Raw genomic sequence first — 12,297 nt, forward strand, 5'->3', positions numbered from 1 at the left:
GATATATGGAGAGTCACATCTTTCGATCACCTTGTCTTTGATCATATTTTCAATTTCCTGTCCGACGCTTTGCCTGTATTTATACGGGATTGGATATGTTTTCGATTTAAAATTTTCTAAGTTTTTAACTTTAAAAGAATGTTCATAATTTTTAGCCACTCGGCTTTCTTCATTAATGAGATCTCCATAATTTTCTCAAATCTTCTCTATTTCCTTCTCCATGTTTTCTCCACATATTATTTTTCTTTCATCCTCAGTTTGTTCACATGTGTTCACTATCCGTATTACTTCTTCACAAAATTCTGGATTCTCGTCCATAATTGCCATTTCTTCTCTGTCCTCTTCCGTTATTTCTTCTTCTATTTTTTCTTTATCTTTAATTTCTATCTGGTATTCCGAGCACCATGTTTCGGCTCCTTCCATTTTTTGGCTTATAGCTTCCTTTTTTTCCTGCTTTCTTTTCGAACTCTTCTTCTTTTTTTTTATTATCTTTTCCTCTTCGGATTGATTTTTTTCTTGAGCTTTCGATTTGTCCTCTACCGTCATATTGATTTCTTTATGTTTTTCTTGTCCATTTATCCTTTCAGAAAATTTTCTCCTATCTGTTTCCTTTTCTTCTTCTATGTTGTCTGGTTCTGCTCTGATTTCCAGTTGATTTTCCGAAAAATTGATGGTGATATGTTTTTCACTCAATTCATCAATTCCCGCTATCATATCATGATTTAGATCTTCGATCACCACACATTGCATAATATAGAATTGGTCTCCCACTCTGATCCGTACTCCTAAACCTTCGTTTACTGTCGTCAATTTTTTATTATTTGCACCCACTAAAGCAACCCTCGGAATCTTATACACAAATCTGTCCATATTTAATTCTTTTACTAGTTTTTTATTGATTAACGAAATTTCCGATCCAGAATCAATCAGAATTTTAATCGCTTTATGTTTTATAAATGCATCTAAAAAAATTAGACTGGAATTAGAATTTTGTTTTTCGTTTCCCGCCAACTGTATAAACTCTCTCGGGTGACAAAATATACCGGAGAGTTTTTTACTTTTGTTTAGTGGATGCCTTATTGAAAATCCTGTCTGGATTCATTGAATACTTCTTCTTCCTCCTTTTCTATTGCCACATGATTCATCTCTCTTCTGTTTTGTCGTTGGAATCTCTGATTATTTCTATCGTCCCTTTGTTCGTTCGTATTCCTATTCGGAGGATTTTGTGCATCTCTATTCCTGTTGTGATTTTCATTTGTTCTATTTTGTGTATCATTCCGGTTATCGTAATTTTGTTGTCTATTGTAATTATTGTAATTTCTCGGCCTATATTCGTTTGTTGATCTGGGATGTCGGTTTCTCTGGTCATAATTTGATGAATACCTTCTTTCCGCTCCATTATATTGGTCATGTTGTCTTCTATTTCTCATTTCTTTTCTTTTCGCTTCTTTTAATTGAAGGAATTGGCACAAACTATCAATATCTTGATAGTTTCTCAAAATCACGTGATCTTCCAACGTTTCCTCAAAATGTCTGCTGATCATTTCTACCAGCTGTTCGGTAGAATATTTGTATTCTAGATATTTTGAATTGTTATATATCTGCAAAGCATATCTTTCTTCAGATATTCCCATTTTTTCGTGATATTTTCCATTCTGTAGCTCTTGGTTGATTTCTCTCTGTTTATTTTTCCCCCAGAAATAGTTGAGAAATTTATTTTCAAAATCTGTCCAATTTTCAAACTCATCTTCCTTGCTTTCATACCATAACGCTGCTCCTTCTTTCAAATGGTTTCTAATTGTTTCTTTGCAATCGTCAAAATATCTAATATGTTGTAATTTGGTTTTCAAATTTTTAACAAACGGTACTGGGTGTGTTTTCCGAATATCCCCGCCAAATTGTATTTTCGCCTCGCTTGTTCCATGGATGACCATTTCCCTTCTTTCCCCTGAATTTTGTTCCTTTTTGATTTCCTCCATTTTTCTTTCTATTTCTCGCATGTCTTCTTGTAAAACGTTTTCAAATTTTGTTTCTAATTTTTCTAATTCCTTTTTCTGGACAGTCTTAATATCCTTCATTTTAGTTTCTATTTCTTCTCTCTGCATCTCTAGTTCCTTTCTCTGGCAATTTTGTATCTCCTTCATTGTATTTTGGATATCTTTAATCTCTGTCTCTTGTTTTGCATTCTTTAGGGTTATTTCTTCTATCTGTTGTATCAGTTCTTTCTTTATCCCCTCAACACATCCTTTAATTTCCTGTTCATAGTTTTCCAAACGCTGCTCTATATTCCTGTTATTTAGTTCTATTGCTTGTCTTGTTTCCCGTTGGTTTTCTTCCATTGTTTGTTTTGTTTCTTGTTGATTTCTATCCATTTTATCCATTTTCTTTGATGTTTCATTTTGGTTTTTCTCTATTGTTTGTGACTGGAGTTGCATTAGTTGTAATATTTCATCTATTCCTGATAGTTCTTTTCTCTCCTCAACTATTGTCACATTTCCTTCATTATCCGATACTTCTTCCAAAATTGTTTCATCTTCTCTGTTATCCTCCTTCCTTTCCTGCATTTTACTTTGTCTCCTTGTGACAGACATGTTGTTACTTTTTGTTATTGTTTTTGTCCCCGCCAAATGTGAAATTTTACAACACTCTATATGTTTCAGAACACGACAGTATTTCTCCCCAAATGTATTAAATTTTCACGACAAATATCAAATATGCAATCAGTAAAATTCAAATAATTCAAAATAAATATCAAATGTACGATTGGTAAAGAAAATAAAATCAAATAATTCAATAGCAGTAAATATCCACTAACTACGATCAATCAATAAATCAAATTTATATTCCCTGGAAAAATTGTCAAAATACTTTCAAATTCAAATTCCCTCAATGTTATATGTTTTTATCTCTGGATCACCTGTACTTATTCCAGATCTCTTTCCCTTCCTTCAAATGTAAAGCTGCGATATTTTCAAGCCCCACGTTTTGGAAGCCAGTTATTGTGATATTTAAAGTCTTGGTGCGCCAAGCAATAATTAGCTAATTAATTTTTTTGATTAATTAAAATTATTTCAATGATGTGATTATGACTCTATCACAATTTTTAATTCTTTTATCTCAGGGTTAAAATTCGTGCTTCAATATCTATGCTATTACATGTGAAAGGTAAGGTCCAGAGAATACCGGAATAATAAAAAACACATATGATCTAACACTATATATTGAAAAAAAAAAAATAATGAAATAATTCACACTCAAAAGTTTTCAATAAACAAATCTCATATAAGGATTCTCAAAATTTTGTTCTCCGTACGTGAACAATCAAAATTAATGGTACAAACAATATTAATCGAAAACTCAAAATCCAAACTATTCTAACTCTCCCAATCAAAATATTTATATCCTTTCTAAATTACGTGTAAAAATTGTGTTATCAATAAAAAAAAAAACTTCAGAAAAACAAAAATTATCTCTCTCTGATGATGAGTGGTCCAAATCCTTGTTCCTTGTAGAATGTATTATCTCCTCTCAACCCCTCCCTATGTAATCAGCAATCTTACAACAGATTGTTGCAAGTATATCGTCCTTAATGATCTCCTTCAAAAGCAACAATCATTCAAATTATGATAGCCTTTCTCCTCTCGATAAACTGAATCTCTCGTTGGCCCGAGTGAAAAATGACTCTTGGAATATCTTCTCTTTACGATAAACTGAATCTCTCGTTGGCCTGAACAGTGACTCTTGGAATATAAGTAGGAAAATATGACTTACAATATTTTGCTGCTTCAGCTTCTGTCAGATACACTAACTCCACAAAAACTCACTAACATTCAACACTACTGCTTGCTACTTCTTGGGAACCACACCAGAGAACAAACACTGTTCCTCTTACAGACTTGGAAAACCAACTGATTCTATCTTTTCTCTCTCCTCAATCTCGCTAAACTTTTTCCTACATACTTATCCAACCTTTTTCAATCTCCGCCAATCAAAACTCGTCACAATTCCCCCATTTTTTCATTTCGATAACAAACAAACTTTTACCTATAACTATAAAATTTCCTAAAACTTATTTACAAATAATATTTTCTATAATTCTTAAAACTAACAAAAACCACTTTCTAAAATCTCTTCTATTTGTCTCTAATCACTGCATTAATGTATTTTGGAAAACCCCGTTCAATTGTCTTTTTGTTTTCACTTAAAATTATGCGGGTCACTCAAGTATAACAAAGAAATAATTTATGCAAAGCTTATATTTTGTTTAGTACAGGTAATTCAAGAAATTAATAACTCTCCTTCTTCGAAATGTTTGTTGGATATTATCCTACTTATCTGAATTATTTTAATGTTATTGAATTTTGAAATATTTTTAAACAAACCAATATTTTTCTCGATTTTACATATCATAACAATATATATATATATATATATATATATATATATATATATATATATATATATATATATATATGTACTGCGCGCCATAAGTTAGGGATATTGCCAATAGATATTGCAAATGGTAATGGTACTACATTTCGCATCAATTAGTTGTATGTAAAAAGTTAAAAATTATTATAGTTTTTAAGAAACATCAAAATTTGAGGCCTTATAAAAAGAAACAGACCTTTACAGCCATTTGAGAATGACCTTTGTTCTCTCAAACGTGCTAAACAAATATAATGGTTTAAAAACTACTTGACCGATTGTGCCCATCTTTCGCAAATGTTATAACTATATAAAACCTCACATTATGAAATGTGATTTAAATGTAATAAACAATTAAAAAACATGCTTACTTTTGGGTTTAATTTGCAATAATTTATTTGTTTAAAAACATTTTTTAATTCATAAAATTTAATTTTAAAGAGCAAGTATTTTCAAGAAAGTCGTCTGTTGAAAGTTTTTATCTAGAATACTTAGTTTTTTCACAATATTGAAATGAATGAAAAAAGTCGGTTTGTTTGCTTAAATGTCATGACACAATTAAAAGTTTCAATAACTACGAGATAATACACCTTTTCTATTGATTTCCCCCAGATATTCCAGTTAAAAAATAGTGTCAAGTGAATTTTCGATTTTTCAAGTGATTTTTCGGCCTCGTTTCATGGTGTAATAAACTTTAACCTACTTATAAATTGAATTTAATTTAAATATTTATTTTTTTGAATAAAAAAAAATCAAAAAACAAGTTTTATAATTATTGTATTATTGTTTATTTAATATTTAGCAATATCCCTAAATTGTGACTCGCAGTTTATGATCACATTTAATAAATACAATTATTATAAATTATTTATTATAATATTCCAGGCCAACTACGGAGTCCACAACGAAAATGTCGTCATCAATACCTCCTTCCATAATAGTAGCTGGCCATCCGCAAGATAACGAAATAGCCGGCAGTTCAAATATTCAACATGCAGAAACTCCGAATGTTAATGTTCCATTATCCATTGATGGTGAAAGAAAAGAGCCATTCGGAGCTAAATTGAATTTGGGAGCCATTATTGCGTTAGGGGCATTCGGAGGATTTATATTTTTAGCGGCAATTATTACAACAATAGTAATTTTAGTAAGAAGGTAAGAATATTTGGTGTATATTATTTTTATATGACGGGTCATTACAAAAAAATAGTATTAAGAAGTTTTGTAAAAAAATTATAGTTTAAAATTATAAAAGAGATCTACTAACAAGCAAGATCGCCAATTTAACGAAAAATTACTGTGATAGTTACTATTCACTGAATATGATTGTCTAATAATATGTTGCAATAATTTAGTGTTTAAATGCTTGCACACCTAATTATATTTTTAGTCTTTAACCTACAACATAGTATAAACCATTGGTAGACCTTCGCAATATGTTTATATTGTGCAAAATTATTGTTGTATGCTATATGGTAAGGCGTATGTGTTCTATTCTCATATCTCGGAATATAAGTATTGTCCATTATTTTCATTGGTGAAAGCGTGTGGTAGAAAATGTTTGGTTTCAAAACGTTTAACTTGGTATTGCTTCTTTTCCAGTGGTCATTCCAAAGACCCATTAATTTTTGTTTGGGTGTTCTTTTTAGATTTGATGATGTTTAAATCTCTGTTGTTTAGTTTAAAGAACAGGCTTGCTTTGCTGCTAGATCAGCCTTTTTATTACCTGGAATACCAATGTTTGATGGGACGCAAAATATTATTAGTGTAATTTTATTAGTTTGAAGACAATTGCATACCCTCTGGATGTCCTGAACTATTGAATAGACAGAAGATAGATTTCTCATGGAGTGCATAGATGACAGAGAGTCAGTACAGGTTGCTATTATTTTTATAGTTAAGTTGAGTTTTCACAGCTTATAGTATTCCATATAGTTCAACAGTATAAGGACTGCAAGTCCTGAAGAGTCGAAAAAAGTTATACATATAGACAGTAGTTATAATTGTTAACAGCACAGCCAACACCTGTTTCACTCTTGGATGTATCTGAGAAAAGGATCTTATCAAAGTTGCATTGATGTAGTATTTTATAGAATATTTGTTTGATAATAGAAGGTGATATTTCATTCTTATTATATTTGGATAATTCAATATTCAGACTCAAAAGTTTTCATGATTATGGAAAAGTTTAAGGGATCCTGTAAAGGGTAGTGGACAACAGATTAATATTATCTAAATGAGGAATTAACATCTGCATAGAAGACAGTATCATCTGGATGGACAGATAGGGATTAACATCTGTATAGTGGGTTTGTGGGATTTGCTGAAGCTCTAGCGAAGAAAAGCAGTAGAAGTTGTTGTCATCTTAAGTAAAGGGAATGTTTCAAATATTCTAATCGAATACTTTCCACCGGACTGGAGCTAAATGCTTTCAAACAGAGTCGAAGGGAAATATTTTGGACTGTATTTGGTAAACATAGTGAACATTTACCTGATGAAATGTAGAAAATATTAGTATAGTCAAGTTTGGAGCGGATAAGAGCTCAGTATGTTGTTAATGTGTTTTCCATCGGCTTTTAAACTATAATAAGCTAGTAGTTTATTAAGAATGTAAAAAGGAAAAGAGTTATTACATTAACCACAACAAAAACAGCTAAAATCGAATACCTAGGTCACATCATGAGGAACAGCGAAAGATATGCGTTGCTGCAATAAATTCTACAAGGAAAAGTAGAAGGAAAACGCGGACCACAAAGGCGAAGGATTTCCTGGCTGAAAAATCTACGTACGTGGTTCAACACAACATCCACAAATCTTTTCGGGGCAGCAGTTTGCACAATACAGATTGCCATTCAAAACGGATAAGCACTACAAGAAGAAGCAGAATTAAGGAGATTCGTTCTTTGAAAGTAACTGCCCTTAGCTGGTTCTTGAATGTATGGTCTCCAGGAAAGTTTTTTATCAAAAATAACCCCGAGAAGCTTTATTTTTTTTTCAGAGCAACTATTTAAGATTGCGAGTTTTGTCTTCTGGTAAAATGAAACACTTTGGCTTTATTTGAAGGAAAGTTAAGGTCGGTTTGACTGGCCCAATTGAGGAGGTGTCAATCAAAATCAATCATGTCCACCTTAAGAAGTTTTAGGGAAATCGTAAAAAACGTATTAGTAAATAACCTTACACGAAAAATCAGATAAATTAGCATATATCATTTTATTTATTGAAATTAACTGACTCTTAGTAAATATTTCAAATCTGAAGGTATAAATAAACCTGTAAATACATTTTAAAAAAAGGACATGTTCTTATTTGATTGGATTTCATGGACGTTGATAGAAGGGGTTGATAAAAAAACTCTTAGACTACTTAAAATATCTATTGTATTGTTACAAAAAATATCTTGAAAAATGGATAACATTTACCAACGACACTTTCCACAAAATATAAATGTTTAAATGTGTAGTCCAATGTCAGGTTCTAGACAATCATAGGATTCGTCCACTTCGTCAGCATCAATTTCGTCGTCCTGGACTTCCACTATTATGGTCTTATACCAAGATAAAAAGTCATGTTTCTGCCAGTCATCACCATACATTTTCACAAGTAACGTCTCCACGTCCTTCTTCTTAGCTGCTTTCACTATATTGCTCAGTGGAAGTGACTCTACAGGAGTTGAGAACGACCTTGCAGAATGCCAGCATTTTTTTTAGGCTTGTTGTAGGTTTCAAAATCACTTTCAAACCTAAAATTCTGTGCCGATTTCACTTTGATAACAGTAAGTTCTTGTCCATTGCGGTTGACAGCTTTCTCTTTCCTCACAAAAATCCTCTTCTTTTCAGATATCATTTCAATGTTTTTAAATCGTGTAGCCAAACTTTTAGCATCAATCAATCCCCAATCCTCTCCAAGTTTCCGTACTTCTCCAACAGAACTATATACATTGTAGTACTCTTCCTTTGTTGCAATGGTAGGCTGCTTCCTATGTAACTTTTCAACCCTTCCGAACACCCGATCAGCGGGGAGGAAGCTATGCCCGCGAACAGGGTATGCTAGAACAATCTCCTCTAAAGCATTTTGCACTGATCCTAAGTAATACACTAATGTGTGAACAACGGCATTGTTTTTGTTTTGACCGGAACACCCATCACAGAACAGATTCAGTCTTGTTACATTTGAAAAATTAGCGGAGTTCAAGAAATTTATAAGTGCAGATGAAACTTCGGTCGCACCCCTTCCTGCAAGTTCTTCAGTCCATACGTAAAATATGGGGTTTTGTGCGTTTGATGCTACAATGCAAAAAGAGTAAAAACTTAATTGTCTTTTGTAGAACGCGTCTTGAATAGGAGTTTTGGGAAGTGCTTGAATTTGCTGGAGATCAAAACAGAAAGTAACCTCATTTTCTTTGTTTTCCTTTAAGAGCCCATAAAAAGCATTAGCTCTTAATCTGTGTATTCTTTTCTCCATCATAAATTGGTTGACCACTACCAAGTCTTTTACGGCTCAATTTTCAGCTGAAGATCTATTTTATTGCATGTACTCCTAACGTCAGAAGCTGGTGATGAAAATCCGATATTTAATTCATTGAAAACTCTCCTAAACATAGATTTCTTAACTTTAAGATTATCAAGTACAGAATCATTGTATATTAGCCACAACTTCTTAATGTTTAAGTCTGCACCAAGATAAATCCTTTTCGATTTTTTTCGATTATAGTGGCTTTTTTTTCCTCTTAAATTTCTCAAAAAAAGGCGGACTGATTCCTTGTTCGCAGCAGATTTGTGACTCTTCCTATCGCCACCCCTCTGATCCTTAACAGCCTTTCCCTCTTTCACCTTTTTATAAATATTAGTCAATCTTGTTCCCTTCACCATGGCAATATGCATGAAAAGTTTCCTACACACAGGTATAACTTTACCGGTTGATGAAAGTATAGAATATTGTACACTAAAACTTTTAGCCTTTGATTTTTCAGAGGTAGGCCTAGGCCTTCTCCGCTTTATGTTACGTTGATTTATCCAACTGGCAATGGTGTTATCTTGCGTGTTTTTGTCAGGTATTTTGTAGAGGATATTTCGAACAAAAATAGCATCTATAGGCTTAACTAATGCACATTTCATACCTTTGTTCATGTGTTTACAAGGAACAAACACACGACATCCCACTGGAGCACTGTATCGCTTAAGCTTGGCTCTAGTTTTTTTATCCACAGTCTTTTTATTTTTACGAGATCCTTCATTGGCATCGCCCACTCTCACTAAGTTTTCTTCATCCATGGAAAATTTCAATTTTATTTAATAAAAACTACTATAATAATATTAAAATTAAACCACAGTGCAATACAAACTCAATACTCGCTATCGACATGACCTAGAGGGAAAACACAGACAATGTGTTGACATGGTCAAATCACGTGACCAAATCGGGGCACTCCTATTAGCTGAATGGACATGTGGTGGTATGATTGAAACCAACTGTGGACATGATTTCATTTGATTTGGGAACCTAATATTGTGTATTCATTTTAGACAGAACATGATTTTTTTTAACCGAAACCGAAAACACCATAGAATAGGATTTCGGTGTTTCACTCTTTATATTATGAAACAGCTGCTAACTCATTTTTTGATTTTTATGGACATGATTGATTTTGATTGACACCTCCTCAATTGTTCATTTTATTTATTGCGTTCTGTAAGTGTTTGGTAGCTGTGACCTTTCCCTGACAAAATAATATTATGTCGTCAGCATATATTCCGTATTGCACAGGACTATTTATGAAGAAATTTAAATCGTTTATTCTAAAGAGAAATAGTGTGCTGCTTAGGATATACCCTTGTAAGACACCATTTTTGGTTATGTGATGTGAGAATGCTTTGACGTTGGTAATTATTTTATGTACAAGATCGATCTGTGAAATTTTTTTTTAATAAATAATATCTACCATATTACCAGACAGCTTGTTTTTACTTAGTTTGTTTAATATCACATATATCGGTATATAATCAAAAGCGATTTTGATGTCAAGGAAGATAGCAATGACTTCATTTTTATCAAATAGCGGATGCACACTTGTTGATTGCAAGGGTAAAAGATTGTTCATGGTGCATCGATTTGGTCTAGAGCCTGATTGAAATTGGTCGAGGATATTATATTGTTCGAGGTACACAAGTTATCTTTTATTAACCATTTTTTCTAGAACTTTACATAATGTGCAGGTGAGCGAGACTGGCCTGTGTGAGTTGAACGTGTTTAGCAATTGATTGCCTTTTTGATGGAAACCGCTAGAGATGAGTGATGAGAATTGTTGGAAAGAAAAAATGTTGTTAAATAGTTGGAGTATTTTCTCGTATTGGTATATATTTGGTATAGATTTTTTAAAAAGATAAAGGGAATATCGTCTAAACCTGCAGGATTTTAGTTTGTTCACTATTTTGGGACATGTTTGATTTGACATGACTTTAAAACCCAAGATTTTTAAAAGAGATACAAAAGCCGCAACTGCAGGCATTTTGGGTCACCAAGATCCCTGTCTTTTTCCTAGTAATTTGACTGTCGATATCTATTGGATCCTCCCTTGCCTGTTAAAATTTATTGGTTTAAGAATATAGTAAAATGGAATCTCAAAATTATTTTAAAAAAATATCTAAGTTGAAGATAGAATGCTAAAATGCAACTTCTCTCGGTAAAATAGTCTCAAATTTATGCTTATTTTTCAACTGCATGTGAACTATACGTATAAACTGATTACTAAGCTACTATTACTATTAATAAACTGTATACGAAGAAAAAATTAATTATATCGTCTGTAGTGTAATGAATAATATTGAATAATATTGTTCAGAGCGTTAAGACTTCACCAAAAAATGGATGTTGGAAAATGGGAAGTCCAACATCTATCATACTTTTTTTAACTATTTAATTTTTTTTTATGTCGTCTACTGTCCAAATGCATTTAGAGGTAAAATTGGAGGCGTGCAGTCCATGTGGGAGAAGCACCGCTTTCTATACGTCGATAATATTAAAATATTAATTAATGGTTGACTTTACCGAAAGTACAAGCTAATTACAGCCGCAAATGTCAAACATGAAACAAAAAATTTTGGTTTAGCAGTGTTGGCATGTTTTTATAATGTATATGTTGTATGCTTCAAATATAAAGGTGATATAAAGAGATAAAGCTTTAGAAAAGTCCATTTTGATTATATTATGTTATGAATTTTGCAATTTTTGATTTATATAAAACAAGAATGAGTAAATATTTGTTTCCTTATAGAATAATTGCAGTTAATTATTAGAAATTTTTTTTGGCAACTGCCCTTTGTTAGTTTCGGTGATAGATTTGGAAATCGCCAAATCAGCAGTTGCCTGGCCTGATTGCAACAGATGTTCGCAATTAATCTCGAAAGAGACAAATATTTACCCGTTATTGTTTCATATAAATTAAAAATTGCAGAATTTATAAAATAGTTTCAGTCGTGTTCTAGTTCACCTACGAATCGGACGTGCCTATCGACAAAGCGAAACTAAATTAAACTGTATTCGTTTAAAAATTGTGTTTTTATAAATCGGCAGATTTGGTGTAAAAATAAAATCAGATTGTGCGTTAAGAACAATTAAATGGACCAGTTAGTCGGGGGGAAACCCCCAGACGACCCAGTGCCCCCAGATATACGTCAAAAAAATACAAATGATACACAAACAACAACAGCAATGAGCATCGATAACGATAACACATCGAAAGAAAGAGAGGAGTTTTTGTATGTAAGTACTGATTTAGGCCCGTATCATATTTATGTTGAGAATAATTCGGTCGAATTTAAAGGTAAATTAAATGCACTTAAAATCGGAGATATTATTCTTTCTAACTTTCCG

The 12,297-nt window shown here is 32.4% G+C and overlaps 1 protein-coding gene across 1 annotated transcript in view; it reads left to right on the forward strand.

The window, feature by feature from the left end:
- The window catches only part of LOC140447582 (uncharacterized), a 369,617-nt gene that overhangs the window by 318,891 nt on the left and 38,429 nt on the right, over positions 1 to 12,297 (forward strand). Inside the window, exon 10 of the mRNA XM_072540314.1 lies at positions 5,314 to 5,583. Coding sequence (XP_072396415.1) covers positions 5,314 to 5,583 — 270 coding nt within the window. The remainder of the gene's footprint in view (positions 1 to 5,313; positions 5,584 to 12,297) is intronic.

Source organism: Diabrotica undecimpunctata, chromosome 8, assembly GCF_040954645.1.
Source record: "Diabrotica undecimpunctata isolate CICGRU chromosome 8, icDiaUnde3, whole genome shotgun sequence".
Lineage (NCBI taxonomy): Eukaryota > Metazoa > Arthropoda > Insecta > Coleoptera > Chrysomelidae > Diabrotica > Diabrotica undecimpunctata.